The following is a 22,917-nucleotide window of genomic DNA, read 5'->3' on the forward strand; positions in this document are numbered from 1 at the left end:
CACTAAAAGAAAGCTCTATTTGTGTGAAAAATTATAGAAATTATATAAATTTCATTTGGGTACAGTGTCGCATGACTGTGCAATTACTAGTTAAAATAGCGCAGTGTGGTATAGCAAAAAAATGGCCTGGTCATGAAGGGTGTAAAACTTGGTTATAGGTATTTATATAGCACCAAAATGTATGCAGCACTTTACATATTGTATACTAACTTCAGTCCCTGCTCTCAAGCTTACAATATAATGACCCTACCGTAACATGCATACCAAAACATACTGTGTTAGTAGTAGTTTAGACAGGAGCCAATTAACTTACCAGCATGCCTTTGGAGTGTGGGAGGAAATCAGAATACCCAAGCAAGCACAATGAGAATATGCAAACTCCATGTAGGCAGTGTCCTGGCTGGAGTTCAAGTTAATTAAAAAATCAATGGCAAGCCCTTTAATTTCAATATGTTTATTGTTTTGTAGAGTAACAAGAACAGTATTAGAATGTCTTTAAAAGTAGCATTTTAAAGGTAACAAACCATAGAAGGTACAAAGTGTTGATGACAGTAGTACAGGCTACCTTTGTAATTCACAGTACTGTTACATAGCATTCTATATTCAGTAATCTAACTCTCTCTATTGGTATAAAAAAAGTTGATTTTTGTACATAGAAATAATTCCAAGTCATATCTTTGTAGTCATATTTTGTCTTCATTTTAAGAACATTTGTTACCAATCACCTAACATATCTGAAGATGTAAAAGGGATTAGAAAAGGGGGGCAAAGAGTGAAGGGGCTAGGGATGGGGTATACCAATGATTTCTTCTCTGGCTCAGGGTATGGAAAAACTGCTGTATAAGGTGAAGATGTTTGCTAAAGGGTGTGGAGGTTATCTCACAGGATTTGGTCCCTTAAACTTGGCGTGTGCCCGTCGTGAGGTATATTACCTAGGGATCAAAGAATTTACAAATATTTTCAAACCTGTGGTTCAGAAGGGCTGATAATTTAATAAGCGCTATGATTTTTAAAAAGAAAATGACAGCAGAGTAGTTTTAATGAACATTTCTGGAAGCTATGCACGTAAGTTTGCAATGTTGTCTTGAACCTCGATCTTTCCCATCAATAAGAAGAAGCTTCGTGCTGCGGAAGAAGTCAATGATTTCAGGCACTGAATTAAAAGTCTGTAGGGTGACAATAAGCAAAAATGTATTTATAATAAAAGTAACGGAAACATTTATATATATATATACCATGGTGTTTCATTAGAGCACAGTTTACTATAATATTGGCTTGTGTCTCTTAAAAACATAGGAAAAGTAATTTGTGTTTATAAATCATAGGTCATTACATGGATGTTTGCAATGTTGTTTGCTAAAGAAACATTTGCTATATTCTATCTTCTGTGTTCATCTTGAATAGCACCCCAATTCACTGCAGAGTAGCAGCCAGCATACAAATGCAAGGGAATCACAATGCACATGTGCTAAAAAAAAATGATGCATGTCTTATTTTTGGAAATTAAGATGCTCTGCCAGCCAATTCAGATCTTTTTTTGCTGTTTACAAACCTTCAAAAAAAAGAGAAAAATACACAGAAAATCAATTGAACTCTCTTTTTTGTTTGTTGTTTGTTTTATGGTGTATCTTGTTGCTGGTTGAGGAAAAAAAGTCCATATAGCAAATTGTGACTTTTTTAAAACACAATTTTATGTTAGAAACATAGAACATAGAAAACAGAAAAGTGATGGAAGAGAAGAGACCGAGTGATCCATCGAGACTGGCCATTTTTTTTAATTTACTTTTTTGTCTGATCGTAATGGATAGACCAAGGGCAGGTGGACCTGAGGGAGCCCACCCCTCCTTATAGGTACAGGAGCGCACTGGACACCCAGCATGCAGCAAAATGCATGTACCATTACTATGGGGGCTCTCAAAATTTGTAGAGTTAGGACTACAAAACTAGGCTCTGTAGCTTACGCATGTATTTGCAAATGTGTGCTAACTAAACCCCTGTTTTTAACGCATACTGACAGGTCAATCCGGTTTGTTTGCACTCTGGCTGGCTACTTGAGTCTGGAATTTTTCTTTTTTGTTGTTTGACATGCATCGCCCTTTCTTGGGCTCCTTGCTGGGAGGCCAGTTATAGACTGGGGCAGTGGCCATTTTTGTACAAAAAATTAAATAACAGTAAAATATAGACCTAAAAAAAAAGAATCTAAGCACTAAGTGACTATGGAAAGGAGAGGCACTTCCCATGCCATTTGCATCACACTATCTTGCCTAGCAGCCCCCCAAAATTAGTTTGGTTTGGTTTCAATACTGTTCAAATGCAAAAATTGAATTCAGTTAATTTTTTCTATAACTGTACCATATTGGGTTGAACCTAATTTTGCAAACTCACTCATCAATAGGTTTACATACAGTATAAAAGATCAACTATATAATAATAACCGAAAGGTTATAATAAGTATACAATTGCTTGTGTTGGATGCTTAAAAAGATATTAATTTTCCTGTCAGTTGGCCAGTAAGAATAAAAAATGCCCTGGCATTAGTGAGAGTAAACAATGCCATAGACTTGGTGGTCAGAGGAAGTAAATACATTTACATAATTGATGTCCATGGGAATAGTGCCCCAAGGGCCAGATAAAGACAAGTAAAGGGCCACACCGTGTCCATGGGCTGACCCACTTTAAAGACTGATAAGGACCATCCAGCTTGAAGTAGACCGGCATTTGAATGACCTAGCCAGACCCCACTGCACTGAAATATCCACTTTGGATTCCTTATTAGTCTGAGCAAAATTAATGAAACAATCTGCTTGCAGGGTTCTAAGCGCACTCTGGAGCTTTCCAAAACAGAATACAATCCTAATCCTTTTGAAATTCCACCTTTAGGTGTGCCTGAGGCCACTATTATAATCTCTGATTCAGACTCTTCACAGCCTTCTTTTGAAGATCCTGTTTTTTGGCAAGTTCCATATGACTTAGCTTGCAAGGAGTCTTTGATACTATGATTAATGCAATGCAATCTACCCTGCAATGGAGGATCAGCCAGCTGTTTCAGTCACAGAATCTTTTAGAGCTGTTGTTCCAAAGACCTTCCCAGTACACTTGGTATGTAATAACCTAATACAAGAACTGAAAAAAATCTGTGGAGTCAGGACTTCCTCCTGACAATATTAATAAGCTTTTTTTCCTTTTGAATGGGAGTTTACTGATAAGTGGTCTCTACCCACTGTAGACAATCCAGTCCTCTATTTCAACAGTCATCCATGTTAACATACATACCAACAAACAGGTTGATGATGTTTAGACCTCAGTTTGAGATATCTGGTACAGCTATCCACCAATCCACTATTCATTGGTGGTTAACCAAGGTTTCTGAATTTATGTCGATGTGGATCAGCTCTCTTTAATGAGATGATACGCCCTCATGTCTTTTTTGAACAATGGTCTGGTGCCCTGTGCTTTAACTGTAATGGTGTCTTGCAAGCATCAAAGTTTGTGTCTCACAAGGGCGTAATGTCTGGTCAAATGTGCAGGATGCTTGGGCTTTCTGCCTATCACATTTAGGTACAATAAGTAAGCAATCACCAATATGAAAAGTAACTTTTGTATCTGATGTTGCATACCATGTTGTATTGTGGATAAGGTTCCTAAAAAGGAGAAGCTACCTTCTTGTTGGCAATTCAGTTATAAGAGGTGTTTCTTTAGGAAATCATGTATTGGTGTACATGGAAGTTAGGTGTTTATCTGATGCTACTATTTGGAGAGGTAAAAGGTGCAATTTAGATTTTGTCAAGAAAGTTAGTGAAGAGTGCAGTGTCAATGTTGTTGTACACCTTGGCACAAATAATTTATCCCAAAATAATGTGCATTCTGTACAGAAGGATTTTCAGAATTTTGGCCAGGATCTTCACACATTACGGTGCACTCTTGCATTTTCAGAAGTCTTACCTACCATATGCACAACATGGAAAGGTCCTTTGTATAGCAGAGTTCAATGCTTGTTTCAAAGATTGGTACAAAGCTAAAGGTTTTGGTTATGTTAATCATGATGCTAGCAGGTGGTCTGATATTGAGCTGTAAAAAAGATGGTCTGTATCTCTCACACAAGGGCACTGAGCTTCTTAGTATGAAATTCCTAGGTTTTTTTCAACAATCATTTAAACTGAGAAATGGGGCAGATATACAATTGATGAGGAGCATTTCTGTCCTCAGCAGATTAAAACAAATGTGAGGGTTTGTGTGGCTAAGGACTGGGCTTCCCTGGGGGACCCTGGTGTAGTATGGGCTGTGCCGGCTTCCATACCTTCTACTGACGGTGATCACTGGAGAAGTTCTGGTGATTGGAGTGTCCTGTGAGATTCTTTAACCAGAAGGTCATTTACTCCTTAAACCCTAGGAGGAAGATCTGGCGGCTGTGGACAGTTTTGTTAAAGTGATATTAGACCTCCTAACAAAGTGGTGAGGTCCATCATAGAAGGTGAGGATACACCCATTTGAGCACTGTGGTGGTGTTTGTTTTTCCACTGAAAAGATTCAATTTGTAATTCAATTTCAAGATTATATGATATATGGTGTGATGTGCATATTCAATCGCTGAGACTTGGTGGACTTGTCATGGTTTTTTCTGTGGATGAAAAAGCACTGATGCACTCTACTGTCTGTAAACAGATTAATGTTAATGCACATGCACTGTATTTGCGGAGACACATATGCCCTTTATATGTCCAATATGTGATCACATGTATAATTTACAAAGATGGTAAGGTTGAATAAAGACACCAGTATATACAGTTCAACCTGTGTACATGTGGATGTTTGTGTGTGTGTGTGTGTGTGTGTGTATGTTAATACCATTTCCCACATCCCTATATATGGCATTTGCTAAGATGCTCATCAAAGAGTTTTTTTTAAACTATCAACACTTCCCCATTACACCACTGATTGTGGAAGGAAGTTCCACATCCTTACCACTTTCACAGTGAAAAAAACTCTAACACAGTTTAGGGTTAAACTGCTTCTCCAATTTCATTGAGTGGTCTAAGATCTCTGAAACTGAACAGATTTTTCCCTATGCTAGAATCATCATTGAGGTATTTTTAATTATTGCTATCATATCTTTATCATATCTCCTTTCAAATGTCTCTTCTGGTGATCAGAATTGGGAAGCATACTCAAGATGTGGCCGGACCACAGTTTTGTAAAGTAGTAAAAATTATAGTGTTATCTCTTGAAACAAAATACCCTTTTAATGCATGCCATTAAAACCCTGCTTGCTTTGCCTGCTGCAGCTTGGCATTGCATGTCATTGCTGAACCTGTGATCTACTTCTGTGATCTTTTTTCCATCCTGGATTCCCCCAAAAGTTCTCTCCCTAACAGGTAACCTTATATTTTTAACCCTCAAGTGCATTACTTTACATTTGTCAACATTGAACTTAATTTACTATGTAGTTGCCCACCCCATTATTTTATTGTAAAGTTTCTATATCCTGCTCTAACATTATTGCCCTGCTTATCTTTGTATCGTCAGCAAACACTGCAATTGAGCTATTTATGCCTACTTCTATACAATTGAAGAGTAAATTAAACAGAATTGGTCCCAAGACAGAGCCATGGGGCACCCCACTTACCACTCCAAACCTTTCTGACCACATGCTATTTATCACAACCCTTTGGACACTCTCCTGTAACCAGCAGGTGCATACTCTAAGGCCCATGCCAACAGATCTAAAATTAAGAATGTAATGTGGTAACACACAGCATTGCAGTTTTTATTTATATTTTTACATTGGGGCTATGGATTATTAAGAGTCTGAATGCTTCACTATTTTTCTACATATTAGGTATTTCGAAGAAATGTGGTGTGATTGCACATATTAGTGGTAGCAGCTCCCCATAGATATTAGCTGTTTACTGTAATGGCTGGTGAGTAGCACAGGGATTTTTTGTATATTTCTCTGTGTATGGTTGTTAGACCATTAACGGATGTTTTTAATCAATCTCTTCTAACAGAAGAAGCTCCCCATGACTGGCAGACAGCTAATATTGTACCTATTCACAAGAAGGGAAGCAAGGTAGAAGGTTGCAATTACAGGCCAGTGAGCTGAACATCTGTTGTAGTGAAGTAAATGGAATCACATCTAAAAAGTTGGATCGTTGATCACTTAAAAACACACAAATTGCTGGACCCAAAGCATCATGGCTTTAATGAGGGCAGATCATGTCAGACTAATCTGATTGTATTTTATTTTTATCACTAATATTATGGACCAGGGTAATGCTCTGGACATAGCATATCTTAATTGCAGCAAAGCATTTGATACAGTTCCACATAATGATCTAATAAAAAAGTTGTACAAGCTAGGACTTAACCCTTGAGTTCTCCAGTGGATATGCAGTTGGCTAAAGGATAGATACTAGAGTATGGTTGTATGGTTCATTCAGAACACAGACCAGCCACCAGGACTGTGCCACAAGGCTCTGTACTACGTTTTGTTCTATTTAATCTATATGTAAGCGATATAACTAAAGGGTTGGTGGGTAAGGTATGTATTTGGCTGCTGACACAAAGGTGTGCAATAGGGTTGATATCCCTGGAGGTGTCTGTAACATGGAACATGATTTGACATTGCTGGAAAAAGATCAAAACCATTGGAACGCCAGTTCAGTGTTTCTAAATGCAAAATAATGCACCCAGAGAAAATGATTCTTTTGACAGAGTACAATCTTGGGGGTACAGTGTTGGCCAGCACTACAGAGGACAAACATTTGGGAGTATTTATTTCAGATAATTGCAAAATGAGCAAACAGTGTGACCAAGCAGTGGGAAAAGCAAAAATAATTCTAGTCAGACCTCATTTAGAATACTACGTCCAGTTCTGAAGAGCTAGTGAAAAGATAGAACAAAGTCCAGAGATGGGAAACAAAAATGGCAAAGGTCTGAGTGATAAAACAATTCAGGAGAGACTTCGGGAATCTAATATGTACAGTCTACAGAAAAGAATGGAAAGGCGAGACATGATTGAAATCTTCAAATAAATTAAGGGGGTGAACAAGGTTTAGTAGGGCAGTATTTGCCAAGATCAAAAACAGGAGGACATGACAAACTGGCAGGAGGAAATTTCAAAACTAATCTTCAAAAATAATTATTTTACCAAAAGGGTAGTTGATGCTTGGAACAAATTTCCAGCAAAGGTAGTGAGTCAGTCAACAGTAAGTGGATTCAAACATGACTGGGACAAACATAGATCTATACTCAGACAAAAATGGGCCAGAATAAATGGATCACTTGGTCTTTTTTTGCCATCGCTCTTCTATGTTTCTATTTTATTTACATGGTTAAAAAACACTCAAAGCTCATTGCCCAAAAAGGTAAATGAGTTTCTTTGGCATGTTTATCATGAGTAGGGCAACCTTTTGAAATTAATGTAATATCTTATGCATGTAGAAAGGAAACACATACATAAAAATGCATGCACAAAATAAAATGCATGCAAAAAGGTGCATTCATGAGACTCTAGCTGTGAACCCAGCCTTAGGGATCCTGGGCTTCGGTCTTTACTCCACTATACAGCTTTTTTGTTCAATACCTTGTGCTGGTCTAAATTTGATACTCCTGTTCAGGTAGTTATAGTTCCACCTGGTTTCTTATGGTGCATGACTGGGTGTCCTCCACATAGTTAATTGAGGTTTGCCATTCTTTAAGGTAGCAGTTTCCCCTTAGTGGTGTCCTGGTCTGGAACACCAGGTTGATCCTTGGTGTCCTTTCTTTGATATTGGCAATTTTGTATTTGTTTTCACCCTTTTTCATAAAGCCTTCATTCAGGCATAGCTCCTTAAGACACTTTTTTTAGTGAGATTTACACAACGTATGTTGGATTTCTCAGTTCCTGTTTCTCCCTTTGCTTTTGGTAATGCCAAATGTCTAAGAATTACTTTATTCCTGTGTCCTTCAATGGATGATATAAAATATTTGATTTTTGTACTTACTGTAAAATATTTTCCTTGGAAGTTCATTGAAAAACAGAAGTCCCATCCCTCTGTTTTATTGACCTTATACAATGCTTGCTTACAAAACAGAGGCATAACAGTTGGAGGCAGGGTTATATGTGGACAATGTGGGCTGCCATTGTGCTATATGCTGGATGTCCAGTGCACTCCTATACCTTTAAGGAGGGGTGGACTCCCTCAGGTCCACCCATTAAATATATGTGCCTCTACAATGAGGGCTCTCAAAATTTGTAGAGTTAGGAACTACAGAATATCGGGGTGCCATGATAAGGCTCTGTCGCTTACGCATGTATTTGCAAATGTGTGCTAACTAAACCTCTGTTTTTAATACATACTCTTAGACAGGCTAATTTGGTTTGTTTGCAGTCTGGTTGGCAAGCTGAGCTGGGAATTTTTTTCTTTTGTTGTTTGACATGCGTCAGCCTTCCATGTGCTCCTTGATGTGAAGGCCAGTTAAAGACTGGGGCAGTAGCCATTTTTTTATTTTGTTTTGTTTTATATGTGGACAAGTCTAATGTTTTTAAGTCAGCCACTGTATAACCCCTGTCTAAGAATTAATACATTCTTGTGCCTCAAGACTTCAAGAAAAAATATTTTGCAGTAAGTACAAAAATCATATTTTTACTTATTGTATATTACCCTTTATGCATTTCCTAAAATGTACATCTTTACTTACGTTCTGTCTGTTACCCCACTGGGGAGATTTTTACCTCCCTTTCTGTAGCACCTGTACAAGAAATGTGAGGGTGTTGTTTTTCCCTGGTATTGGAAAGATTGGACAGCAATAAAAATTGTCAGAAGTTTTAATCCTTCCTCACTCTATAAAATATGTGTTTGTTTCTGTGTGTGTCCTAGTAATAGAGATACCCCATCAATTTATGCACTGACTTGGTGGGGAAAGTATATTTGTTTAGATGAATTCTAACCCAACTTAGCATAATCAGTGAAGGAAGATTCATGCAAGCATTGATTTTCATCTTACATTTTGGAAAATTATTTTTTACATAATAAAACATACTGTACCTCATGTCCTCCTGATCCTAGAAGGTATACTTGGCTTTCTTGGTTGTAGCGAATGCGCACATTGTAGACTTTATTTTTATACAGCACCATAAGAACATATGGCTGTGAAACAGATACCTGTGAGCAGTTTCTTACCAGAAATGTACCATCCTATGAGAAATACAAAGATAATTATGATAAGCTTCTCAATGATTCAAACCCCTTTTGGTCATTTTAGATAATTACCTGTCCTCTTTTTGCATGACAAGATTTTTCCAGCAACTTTATACATACATTCCTCACAGGTGCTAATATAGGAGTGTATGGGACAAGACAAATGTACAGAACCATGCAAGTACACTTACCTGAATTTCGGTGTTTAACACAAACATTTGACCTTTGTTGAGAAGGCCTTTATTAAAGGTGAGCAGACACTTTTGGGTGGTCGGTGGAGGCTTTATGGTTTGGAAACACAGTTCTTCACATATTTTGGATGATTTACTGGATTGAGTGAATTGAAGTCAATTTTATTTTTTTTGCCACAGGGTGGTGCACACATTGATGTTGTTTTTCAAGAAAGCGTGACACAAATCAAACTTTTTTCATCCATTGACTTATCACTTTGATGTACGTTATGTTTTGTTTAATTTTTTTTACTGTAATGCTTTGAATTTGATTTATCACATATCAATAAGTTATTAAGCGTAGCACATTTATTATGTTATAAACTAGAATGCTGTCTGTCCTAACAAAGGGATAAAGGTGTAGAGGCTGGGCTTCTTGAATTGTATGTTAATGAGGACAGACTTGGGACATCCTCACTCTAACATTGTTCAAAAAACCTTGCAATAAGCTATGACACATCCTCATGGGAAATATCCAAAAATAAATATTTAAAAAAAATAAATTTTTAGGCATGCTGTATGAATGGGAACACATAACAAATATATTGTGGGGTTTTCTCAAATTTTACTGTAGTCAATATATACTTTAACCACTTGCCCTCCAGAGGATTTACCCCCCCTTCCTGACCAGGTCATTCTTTGCGATACAGCGCTGTGTTACTTTAACTGACAATTGCATGGTCATGTAACACTACACCCAAATTAAATGTATGTCCTTTTTTTCCCACAAATGGAGCTTTCTTTTGGTGGTATTTGATTGCCTCTGCGTTTTTTATTTTTTTGCACTATAAACAAAAAAAAACCCGACAATTTTGGGAAAAAAAACAGTATTTTTGACTTTTTGCTATTAAACATATCCAGTAAAAAAGTGCTTCCCCAACATCTCCTACAATCAATGTGATCTTTGTTGCATGAGCAAGCAAAGAGGGTCAAGAATTCCCTGTCTGAACCAAGGCATGGTCACTGATTCAACTGCTGTGAGCCCTGTTGACACACTCCTAACAGTAACGTTTTTCTTCAATTTGGATCGTGGTGAGAGAATATTGACTTATCAGTACAACAGAGTGAATGCTTCTGAACCCTGCTGCAACAAAGACCAAGATGTTATGGGAAGGGCCAGCATCTTTTAAGTGACACTAAACTCTTAACTCAAATGTTTTGTCAGCCTCCCCCAAATTTCTGAATCCATGTTCTGTTCCAGCTTCCTGTTAGAGGGTGGTTATGTGGCTACATGGTCCCTTTGTATGTAGGAACATAGTCACCCTCTCTTACTTTCTTCCCAGATGATTATTATTATACAGGATTTATATAGCACCAGCAGTTTTGTCAGCGCTTTACAATATAACGGGAGACAATACAGCAACAATACAGTTCAATACAAGAGGGTTAGGAGGGCCCTGCTCCTTGCAGCTTACAATCTAAGAGGGAGGGGCTAGTGGTACAAAAGGTAGTAACTGTGGGGGATGGACTAGTAGGAGGAGTAGAAGATTCCATTATTAGCTGAGGGCAGGACAGGCTTCCCTGAAGAGATAGGTTTTCAGAGATTGCCTAAAAGTGAGCAGAGTAGGCGATAGTCTGATAAATTGGGGAAGAGAGTTCCAGAGGATGGGGGAAGCTCTGGAGAAGTCCTGGAGACGAGCATGGGAGGAGGAGACAAGGGAGCTAGAGAACAGAGAGTACGGTTTGGGTGATATTTGGAGACAAGATTGGTGATGTACTTTGGGGCAGAGTTATAAATGGCTTTATATGTTATTGTTAATGTTTTTAATTTTATCCGTTGGGCAATGGGAAGCCAGTGGAGGGATTGGCAGAGAGGGGTGGCAGATACGGAACGGTTAGTAAGGTGAGTGAGTATGGCAGCAGCATTCATGATAGACTGAAGAGGGGATAGCCTGCGATGAGGTAGGCCAATGAGGAAGGAGTTACAATAGTCAAGGCGAGAGATAACAAGGGAGTGAATAAGTTGCTTAGTAGTTTCAGAGGTTAAGAACGGGCATATCTTGGGGATGTTGCGGAGGTGAAGTCTACAAGATTTGGACAGCGATTGGATTTGGGGCTAAAAGGACAGATGGGAGTCTAGGATTACACCTAGCACCCTGGCATGAGGGGAGTGACTGATGGTTGTGTTATTGAGTTTGATGGAGAAGGCAGGGGAGGGGGCACGGGTTGGAGGGAATACTAAGAGCTCAGTTTTGGAAAGATTGCGTTTGAGGAAGTGGAGTGACTTCCATGCCGATATGTCACTTAGTAGGTGAGTAATACAAGAGGAGACTGAAGGGGTGAGGTGAGGAGTAGAAAGATAGATTTGTGTGTCATCAGCATAGAGATGGTAGATGGAGAAGAGTAGGGGTCAAAGGACAAGACAAGGGGACTATGGGATTTGTAGTGTGCATAGTACAGTGCACATGACCACAACTATTTCACAATTTTAATGAAAAATAGATTACAGGGCCATTAAATAGTGGGTGTGTATGCATTATTTTTGTAGAATAAGGTTATTTAGTATCTGTCAGAGAGCGAGGAGCCAGAAACACAAGGAGGTGCAATTAAAGGTAGGTTTATTATACAACACAAGACAGAGTCTATGCAAGTCCAACAGCAACAGCGGATGACTTGGTAGGACAGTAGCCAGAAAGGATGGTTGCCAGAGCTGGGGTCAGAAGCCAGGAAGGATGATCGCCAGAGCCGGGGTCAGAAGCCAGGAAGGATGATCGCCAGAGCCGGGGTCAGAAGCCAGGAAGGATGATCTCCAGAGCCGGGGTCAGAAGCCAGGAAGGATGGTCGCCAGAGTCGGGGTCAGAAGCCAGGAAGGAGTCTTGCCAAAGCCAAGTCAGTATCCAGGAGTGCAATGAGAAACTAAACAGGAGCTTGCTGCTGTGCAACAGACAGGACACGAATGCAATGGACAGCTACAAACAGCAGACTTTTATGTGATAAGCCGCCACCTCCTGGGGGAGGAGCTGCAGAGGGCTGACAGCATAAAGGATCCCATTATAATGAAATAATTACTTGTGAGCCACCTGGAGTTAACCTACTCTATTATTAAATCAATTTCATATAAAGAAAAATTAATATGTGATACTCTTATAGTGTTTTATTAATTGTGTACTTAAATCAATATTAGATCGCTAGGCACTAATTACACCCTCTCTAGGTGTGTGAATGTAAACTATGAATTCCAATGTTGTACCGCGCTCCAATATTATTAACCTTTAGTGATTATGTGAATCTCTTAATATACCACCTATAATCCAATCATTTCTTACATCTAAAATACTTAAATATACAATGATACGTGATGACGTCACCGCCCCTCCCCTTAGGGGCAGTGACGTCATCACGCTTCCACAGAGGAACAGAGGAACGGCGAGTATACTTATTGAAAGCAAACACACCAGCCAGGCTGTCTGAAGCACGATCTGGATACATTGTATGCAAAGCGCTATTTATATTTACACAATGTGAGTGGGAGATCAAAGAGCAATAAATCATTTATATCCCGGATAAGACACTATGTTTCTTTTCCCTTCTCTGCATGTTCCGTATATGGAGGAATAAATGAAGCAGTCAGTGAAGAAAGCACATTTAAGAAGGCTGTGCTGAGGAGAGAGGAGAGGAGACAGGAGAGAGAGGTTCAAGCTGTGAACACAGACATATCACATTAATTAAATTGAATAACAACACCATCTCAATTTTAAAGAAAAGGATTGACATTCCCATTTTTTAATTAAATTTTTTTCTATTTATATATAATTGACATTTTTATTTTTCACTTTTTATTAATTTTTCATGAATTTTCATTTTATTCACATTTAATTTTTTGATACGGATTAATTTTTTTTATATTTACAATATGATTTAATTTACATATATATATATCAATTGTATATTTAAGTATTTTAGATGTAAGAAATGATTGGATTATAGGTGGTATATTAAGAGATTCACATAATCACTAAAGGTTAATAATATTGGAGCGCGGTACAACATTGGAATTCATAGTTAGCATAAAGGATCCCACAATGCTTTGCAGACACCTAAGATGGATGCCAGCACATGGAGCAGCACAAACCCTGAGGAAAGGTAGGACCTTGACAGTTCCTCCTCCTCAAGGGCCCCTCCCCCTCCGCGGCTCAACATAAGGCTTCTGGGGAAAGTGGGTGTGAAAATCGCGGAGGAGGACAGGAGCATGAACATCCGCGGAAGGAACCCAGGAACGCTCCTCGGGACCATAACCACGCCAATGGACCAGGAACTGCACCCGACCATGGACCACCCGAGAGTCCAGGATGCGGCTCACCTCATACTCCTCATGACCGTCAACCCGGATAGGATGAGGCCGAGGCAGAGAGGCAGTAAAGCGATTACAGACCAGAGGCTTCAACAGGGATACGTGGAAGACATTAAAGATATGCATCCCAGGAGGAAGAGCAAGGGCATAGGCAACCGGGTTCACCCCGCAGAGGATGCGGAAAGGACCAACAAAACGGGGAGCCAGTTTCGGTGCGGGCACCCGAAGATTGAGGTTACGAGTGGAAAGCCACACCCGATCTCCGACCTGGTATGAAGGAGCGGGCAACCGTCTACGATCAGCCTGGAGCTTCTGGCGCTGAGCTGAGTCCTGAAAGGACCTCTGGATCTGCCCCCAAGAGGAACGCAGGGCAGCAAGATGGTTATCCACAGCCGGAATGTCCTGTGGCGCGAACAACTCAGGCAATACAGCAGGTTGGAACCCATAGTTTGCCATGAAGGGAGAAATCCCAGAGGAGGAGTTGACAGCTGAGTTCCTTGCAAACTCTGCCCATGGCAGGAGATCGAACCAATTGTCTTGATGGTCTGAGATATAGCAGTGAAGGAATTGTTCCAGGTACTGGTTGGAACGCTCCGCAGCCCCACTGGACTGCGGGTGGTAAGCCAAAGAGAAGGAGAGCTTGATACCCAACTGGAAGCAGAAGGCGCGCCAGAACCTGGACACAAACTGGCTCCCACGGTCCGAGACAATCACCTTGGGCAACCCATGCAAGCGAAAGATCTCTCTAGCGAAAACTGTAGCCAGTTCTTGTGCAGTCTACAATTTCTTGAACAGAACACAATGGCACATCTTGGAAAAACGATCAATGACCATAAGAATGACCTTATGGCCTCGAGACGCAGGGAGGTCTACAATAAAATCCATGCCCAGGTGTGACCAGGGACGCTCCCCATTGGGGGTTGCAGAAGGCCCAATGGAAGATGCCGAGGAGATTTATTCTGGGCACAGACAGAACATGCCGCTACATATGAGGTGATGTCGGAACGGAGAGATGGCCACCAGAATAAACGAGAAACGACCCAGGACAACTGGTTCCTCCCTGGATGACTGGCAGTCTTGGAATTATGGTAGGTATGCAACAAGCGGGTGCACAATCCCTCAGGTACAAAACATCTACCAGCCGGTCTCTCAGAGGGAGCATCAGTTTGAGCCACCAAAATCTGCTCCCCAAGGGGAAAAGTCAGGCTGGTACGAATGGCAGCCAGGATCTGATCCGGAGGTATGACCGAGGTCGGCTCAGAGTCCTCCCTGGACAGCTCAGAGTATTGCCGCGACAAGGCATCAGCCCTTACATTCTTGGAGCCAGGCAAATAGGAGACCACATAGTTAAAGCGCGACAAGAACAGAGCCCATCTGGCCTGACGGGGCGTCAACCTCTTAGCTTCCGAGAGATATGTCAGGTTCTTGTGGTCAGTGAGAATGAGAACCGGAACCGCAGAACCCTCGAGCAGGTGCCTCCATTCCTTGAGAGCCTGAATAATGGCCAACAACTCCCTGTCTCCAATCTGGTAGTTGCATTCTGCGGAGGAAAGCTTCCTGGAGTACAACCCACAGGGAAGTAGGGGTCCATCGGGCGACCGACGTTGAGACAGGAGAGCGCCTACTCCCGTCTCAGATGCATCAACCTCGAGGACAAAAGGGAATCCAGGATTGGGTTGAGACAGTATCGGAGCCGAAGCGAAGGCGGATTTCAGAGCTTCAAAAGCTAAGATGGCCTTGGATGACCACTCGTGGGGATTACTGCCCTTCTTCGTCAGATCTGAGAGAGGTTTGGCCAACGTGGAGAAGTTCCTGATAAACCTCCGATAATAGTTGGCGAATCCCAAAAAGCGCTGAATGGACCGAAGACCACTGGGACGAGGCCACTGCAGAACCGCCGAAACCTTCTGAGGGTCCATGGAAAATCCCACAGCGGAAATGATGTAGCCCAAAAAGGCAACCTGGGATCGGTGAAATTCACACTTGTCGAGCTTACAGAAAAGCTTGTTCTCACATAACCGTTGAAGCATCCGCTTAACATCCTGGATATAAGACTCCATAGATGCAGAGTAAACCAGAATGTCATCCAAGTAAACCACCACGCACTGCTGCAACAAGTCACGAAAGACATCATTAATGAACTCTTGAAAGTCCGCGGGTGCGTTACACAACCCGAAGGGCATAACCAGGGATTCATAGTGGCCGGTTCTGATGTTGAACGCGGTCTTCCACTCGTCACCCTCCTTGATCTGTACGAGGTTGTACGCAGCCCTAAGGTCGAGTTTAGTAAAGATCGTTGCTCCCTTGAGGCGGTCAAACAACTCGGTAATCAACGGAATTGGGTAAGCATTCTTAATCGTGATTCGATTGAGACCCCTAAAATCAATGCAAGGCCTCAATTCACCACCCTTCTTTTTTTACGAAGAAAAAGCCAGCTCCTGCTGGAGAAGTAGACTTGCGAATGTGCCCCCGGGAAAGCGTATCCGCAACGTACTCCTCCATGGCCTGATTCTCCGCAACCGAAAGAGGATACACCCTGCCATGCGGAGGAGTGGCACCGGTTTGTAAGGTTATGGCACAATCGTATGGACGATGAGGAACATGTCCAGGTACTCCCCATAGTCAGTGGGCAACACAGAGTCCGAGGAGGCACACAACACCTTAACAGGTCCACGGATGCAACCGGCCCCACACTGTGGAGACCACGAGAGAATCTCGGCCGACTGCCAATCAAAGGTCGGATTGTGCTTCTGAAGCCAGGGATATCCCAAAACCACGGAGTAGTGCAGGGAAGAAAGTACATGGAAGCAGGCCAACTCCCTGTGAACAGCCCCAATAGCTACTTCAACCGGCAGGGTCTCGTGGGTAACCTGCGGCGGTTGCAGGGGCCTGCCATCTATCGTCTCGAGGACCAATGGAGTAACTCGAGCCTGCAGAGGATTGGAGTACTGGGCGGCAAATGAACTGTCCATAAACAACCCGCCAGCACCAGAGTCTACCAACGCCTGGGCCGTCACCGAGCCTTCCACCCAAGAGAGGACAATGGTGATTAGCGGTTTATCTTTGCGGGAAACCGGAGATGAGGAAACTCCACCCAAGATCTGCCCCCGACAGGATCTCAGGTGCGAGCGTTTCCCGGAAGGACTGGACTGCCGAAAATGGCCACCGAGACCACAGTACAGGCAGCGACCCTCCCGACGCCGAGGCCCGCTCCCCCTTGGAAAGGCGAGCAAACCCCAGCTGCATGGGCTCACTGCCAGACAAGCCATCCCCAGGAGGCATGGGAGGAGAGGGAGGAACGGGTGGGACAGAAAATGTAGGCGCCAATCGGTTAGGAGGCCTCCGCAGACGCTCCTTAAGTGAAGGCCTCTCCCTGAGCCTGGTGACAATCAGGATTAGGAAGGAAATGAGTGCTTCGAGCTCCAAAGGCAGTTCTTTGGCTGCAATCTCGTCCTTTAATGCATCTGAGAGACCATGAGAGAAAGCAGCCACCAGAGCCTCGTTGTTCCAACCCACCTCTGCCATCAGGGTACAAAATTCTATGGTGTACTCGGCAACGGTTCGTGAACCCTGATGCATGGACATGAGCAGCTTGGCAGCAGAGGCGGAGCGAGCAGGCACATCAAATACCCTACGGAAGGAGGCAACAAAACCGGCAAACTCGTGAATCACAGGGTTATCATTCTCCCATAAGGGATTTGCCCAGGCCAAGGCCTTGTCCGAGAGCAGCGAGATTAGGAAGCCCACCTTTGACCTCTCAGTAGGAAAAGCGTGGGGTATGAATTCAAAATATATGCTCACTTGGTTAAGGAAACCCCAACACTGACTCAGCTCACCCCCAAAGCGCTGTGGAAGGGGGGCTGAACCAGTCATAACTCTGGGCACCGCAGGTGCAGCAGCAGATGCGGAGGTAGGCGCAACAACAGTAGCAACAGCGGGAGCGACCACAGGAGTGACAACTGGCCTAATAACACCAGGAGTAAGGTGCGCTGTGCGTGCAAGCAGTGTCTGCAACGCCTGAGCGAACTGATCCAACAAGAGATCTTGCTGATCAAGTCTGGCAACCAACATAGGGAGCGAGGGCGTACCTGCACCATCAGGATTTATGGCATTCGTGTAGTGTCAGGGAGCGAGGAGCCAGACACACAAGGAGGTACAATTAAAGGTAAGTTTATTATACAAAAACAAGACAGTCTATGCAAGTCCAACAGCAACAGCGGATGACTTGGTAGGACAGTAGCACGGAAGGATGGTTGCCAGAACCGGGGTCAGAAGCCAGGAAGGATGATCGCCAGAGCCGGGGTCAGAAGCCAGGAAGGATGATCGCCAGAGCCGGGGTCAAAAGCCAGGAAGGAGTCTTGCCAAAGCCGAGTCGTTATCCAGGAGAGCAATGAGAAACTAAACAGGAGCTTGCTGCTGTGCAACAGACAGGACACGAATGCAATGGACAGCTACAAACAGCAGACTTATATGTGATAAGCCACCACCTCCTGAGGGAGGAGCCACAGAGGGCTGACAGCATAAAGGATCCCACAATGCTTTGCAGACACCTAAGATGGATGCCAGCACCTGGAGCAGCACAAGCCCTGAGGAAATGTAGGACCTTGACAATATCCCTTTTAATAACATTATATGAAAGATACAGAGTTTATCAAGACATTTTGCAGGAAAACGTACAACCATCTGTCCGCCAACTGAAGCTCCGCAGAGGATGGGTGATGCAACAGGACAATGACCCAAAGCATACAAGTAATTCAACAAAACAATGGCTGCAACAGCACAGAATACGCCTTCTGGAGTGGCCCAGTCAGAGTCCTGACCTCAACCCGATTGAAATGCTGTGGCATGACCTTAAGAGAGCGATTCACACCAGACATCCCAAGAATATTGCTACACTGAAACAGTTTTGTGAAGAGGAGTGGTCCAAAATTACTCCAGACCGTTGTGCAGGTCTGATCTGCAACTACAGGAAACGTTTGGTTGAGGTTATTGCGGCCAAAGGAGGGTCAACCAGTTATTAAGTCCAAAGGTTCACATACTTTTTCCTCCCTGCACTGTGAATGTTTACATGTTATGTGCAATTAAACCATGGCAACATCTAATGTTTGTGTAGTATTATGTTCAGCAGACTGTGTTCTTCTATTGTTGTGACTTAGATGACGTTCAGAGCACATTTTATGCCCAATTCATGCAAAACTCCACGTAATCCCAAGGGGTTCACATACTTTTTCTTGCAACTGTATATTGGAGTTGATATGTTAAAGCTGAATTCCAGGTATGGACATAATTGTGTAGTCACATTTGGATCAATGTAAGTAATCACAAATGCAAGGTATGCATATTCCATACCTACCTGATCCATGTGAAAGCGGATCAACACAGTGATCCTTGCCATCTTCGGTGTCCTGCTGCATAATAAACACAGGGTGTTGCTCGTTTTGCATGTGCACCATTTAGAGAAAGCCTTACATTTCCTCAATTAATGCAAAATGTTCTTTCACTAGACAAAGTGTAGAGACGGATGGTAAGTTCATGATCTCCACCTCGTCCAATCAAGAAATGTGCTGTATTCTACTCCCTGGGTTCATTAGGCAGCAGGAAATCGGTACCTGTAAAAATATCTATACTTGGAATTTAGCTTTAAAGATATATGGACTGTTCACATTGCTAGAGATTTTTCACTTTTTAAGGGGATTTTTCCCTTAGCTTATTGAAAGAAGTGAAGATCTGCTGATCTCCATCACCCAATCATGTGATCAGATATATTTTTTTTATATTTCCTTACTTTTGATTGGGTATTCTATGCAAAGTGAATTTTCATCACATTTACTAAGCTAAGGGAAAAATTCCCTTTGCAGAGTGACAATTCCTTAGCAAAGTGAACAGCCTGTTTGCCTTTAGTAAATCAATATCCCTGTGTTAAAAAGTTTGTGTAACAATCTTTTTTTTTATTGCTAATACTTTAAAATTTAACACAGTTACCTGATTTATTGACCAGAGAGCCTTTTCTGCATCCTTTCTTGACATGTTGCCCAAAAACCATTTTTCTGAAGAAAGATCCTAAAACATGAAATAAAAGGATCAAAACACATACAAATGCTTAATTGCTCAGAAATTGCAGCCAGTTCAAAAAGGCATTCTAGCTGTGGTGCAAACCTGTATGCTATTTCGATTGTCAGTGTCCAAAAAAAGACACTTTTTATTATTTATTTAATTTTTTTATGGATGCTAAATACCAGCTCATTCTCCCAGAAATTGCAGCTTGTTCTAATATTCTTTTTAGCTGTGGTTAAACCCATACACTATTTCCAGCATCACTGCCCCATAAAATAAACTCAATCTTTTCTTTTTTACAGAAGCTACATGCCCACTCAGTTACTCTAAAAATTGCAGCCCTAATAAATGTGTTGAAAAACGTTTTGTCAAGGCTGGGCTCCTGCTACTCAATGAGCAGATCTTTTCTTTCAGTGCTCAGAAGCTGCGTAGCTGTCAGTTAATTACCAGCCACTTGTTTTCTCTTCAGTGACTTACCTGGATACCGTTACCTGCCTCATTAGTCTAACCTACACCCGGCCCTTTTTGCTATTTTTGCAGCTTAGCTCATTTTCCTCCTTGCCCTTGTGTGGTCTATGATCTCCTGCCTGTGGTCCTGTGTACAACTCAGTCTGGCTGACTTCTCTTTTGGTTCCTGTTCCTGATTTTTGCCTCCTGACTATGCTGATTTCTGGTTTCCTGACCCTGGCTAGTCTGATTACCCGCACTGGCATCCAAACCCTGGCTTCTGTTTTGACTACATTCCTTATCTATGTTATATTTGCTATTTAATTAAATTTTAACTGCATTTTCTGTCTCTGCTTGTTTTATGGTTCCTGACACTTTTCACATTTTATCTAAATTTCTCTCTCTCCTTCCGATAATTGCACCTTATTCTATACAGGCTCAAAATGTGTCTTTCAACACTGTTCCATTTTTCAAACTGAAAAAATAGCTCCAAATTGTCCTTTTTTTTTTGTTTTCTTTTTTTTTTTTACATCTGCTTGCTCTCTACTTGCAATCTGGTAGGTCTCTCCCTCATAAATTGCAGACTTAAAGTTTTAAATGTTATTTAAAAAAAAAATAAGATATTTATAATTACCTGCTGTGAATTGCACAGAGCTGCCCTTAACTTCCTCTTCCCGGGTCCCCGCCAGGCCCTGGCTCCTCCTCTTCTTATTGTCTCACTATAGGAAGCCACTTCCTATGGTAGCACACCTGCATGCTTGATCATGAGCTGCGCTGTCTGTGTCCATTGGCACAGACAGTGAGGCTCAGCTTCGTCCCCCCACTCCCTCATCACAGGATTTGACTGACAGCAAAGCCTGTGAGAGTGGGGAGAAGATGCAGAGCCTCTGCTCTCGTGCACAGCACTGGATCAAGATCATGCTCAGGTAAATATTAAGGAAGGTGAGGGGCCAATATTTTCACATAAACATTTGTTACCTTAATGCAAGAAATGCATTCAGGCTTAAAATGTTTAGGCTTTAGAACCACTGCCTCTCTCCAAAGTACTAAGAGTAATTTCTCTCTGCTGTCTTGTTCCTATGTTAGCTACATGATTCACTTCTGACATGTTTTTCTGACACCAAGAGCTAAATTGGTGATGGGAAGGGATCTCTAGCACACTGCCTGTGATTGACAGCCTCAACTCTGTTCCTGTGTGCTGTGTGAACGGAGTGTGTCCCTTCCCTTCAGTCAGCTCTCAGAGTTCTTGTACAGTGTGTACGTGCAGCTCCTCACCCACTGCTTTTGAGAGTCTGTAAAAAAAAATCCTTTTCATCTCTGAATTTTACAAAGATGTACAGGACAAATTGCTGCAAATAAACATGTACAACTTAGGTAGGAGGATTTGTTTCTCCTCTGTGTATCGCCTGAGGCCAGTCACTTCACTGAGTATATGAAAGGTTTTACAACCACTTTAACAATGAAGGATTCAGAGTTGTGTTGCACAGATGTATGCTGTTTCCACTGATATACAATTTCCTGATGTAAGATGTCTGCCTGCTCTATCCATTCAAAATTGCAGACTGTCCACACCAGTTTGTTAGTTGGTTGCTACATTGTATGTTTTTTCCATCCTCAGTGTGCAAAAAAAAAATACATTAAATGTTTATTTCCTGATTCCGTTGTTTCCAGGTCAGTGACCAAAAAAACTTAGACTTAGCACTTTTACAGACTCTAATTGCTTGCTCAATCTCTCAGAAATTCCAGCCTTTTCAAAAACACTTTTTAAGCTGTGGAGAAAAACTATATGTTATCTGCATGGTTAGTGTCCAAAAAAAGACACTTTTTGGGGAGGTTAATAAACGCCTGTTCAATAGCTTATAAGGTGCAACCTTCCCATACAGACTTAACTGTGCTGCAGAACTGTCACATTTTATCATCTTTTGTCTTTAAAGGAGAAGTACAGGCAAAGCTCTTTTGGCTGTACTTCTGTGAATCACAGGAGTACAGTTCGTTCTGCCCTCCTGTGACTAGTTTTCAGCCGACAGCTGGTCCAGGCTGGGAAAAGATCCTGACCTCAAAGTCAGAATCCACCCGAGTCTGGAGTGGCACCTGGTTTAGCCTCTCAGTGAGATACTGAGAGCTGACCCAGATGCTCCCTCCCCCTCCAGAGACCAGTGAGCACTGGGGGGGGGGGCAGAGCAGAGAGCGGCTGTGAGAACTCCGTGTGCAGTGGTCATGTTATTGCTGAGTTCTCACCCTTAGAGCTGGAGGGGGACAGATACAGCATCGAACCAATGCTGCATCGACCTAGGTAAGTATAAATTGGGATAAATAGTCCACACTTCCCATTTGAAAGAAGACACAAATTTTTGATTTCATGGTGCAATCTGACTTTTTTTTTTTTTTTTTCCTCTCCTTCCAAATTATGCAACCTATGCTTTTAAAGGCTTCAAGAAGTATGCATCACATTTCTAAAATTGTTTAGGTCCAGATATGCTGACATAGAATCTCAACAAATACATACAGTGCCTTGAAACAGTATTCATACCCTTTGAAATGATCCACATTTATTTTGTTGATCATTGCCTGCCAATGGGCTGTTCCTTCTTGTGTGCCTTATTTGTGAAGTTTAGTTTGTTTCTGAATGGGCAGTCAGGGATGTTTTCAGTCTTCACTCTATTATCCACTATTTGGATAATTTTTTGTGTGTTGGCTTATCTGGGACTAGGGCTTG

General features: G+C 42.0%; 1 protein-coding gene across 1 annotated transcript in view; it reads right to left on the reverse strand.

The window, feature by feature from the left end:
* Positions 1–438: 438 nt before the first annotated feature.
* Positions 439–22,917, reverse strand: part of LCP2 (lymphocyte cytosolic protein 2) — a 348,123-nt gene continuing 325,644 nt past the window's right edge. Inside the window, exons 19-21 of the mRNA XM_089684306.1 lie at positions 19,683–19,760; positions 9,027–9,176; positions 439–1,166 (exon numbers count right to left, since the gene is read on the reverse strand). Coding sequence (XP_089540432.1) covers positions 1,038–1,166; positions 9,027–9,176; positions 19,683–19,760 — 357 coding nt within the window. The 3' untranslated portion in view covers positions 439–1,037. The remainder of the gene's footprint in view (positions 1,167–9,026; positions 9,177–19,682; positions 19,761–22,917) is intronic.

This window comes from Staurois parvus, unplaced genomic scaffold (assembly GCF_062004578.1).
Source record: "Staurois parvus isolate SC_StPar_1 unplaced genomic scaffold, SC_StPar_1.0 ptg000343l, whole genome shotgun sequence".
NCBI lineage: Eukaryota > Metazoa > Chordata > Amphibia > Anura > Ranidae > Staurois > Staurois parvus.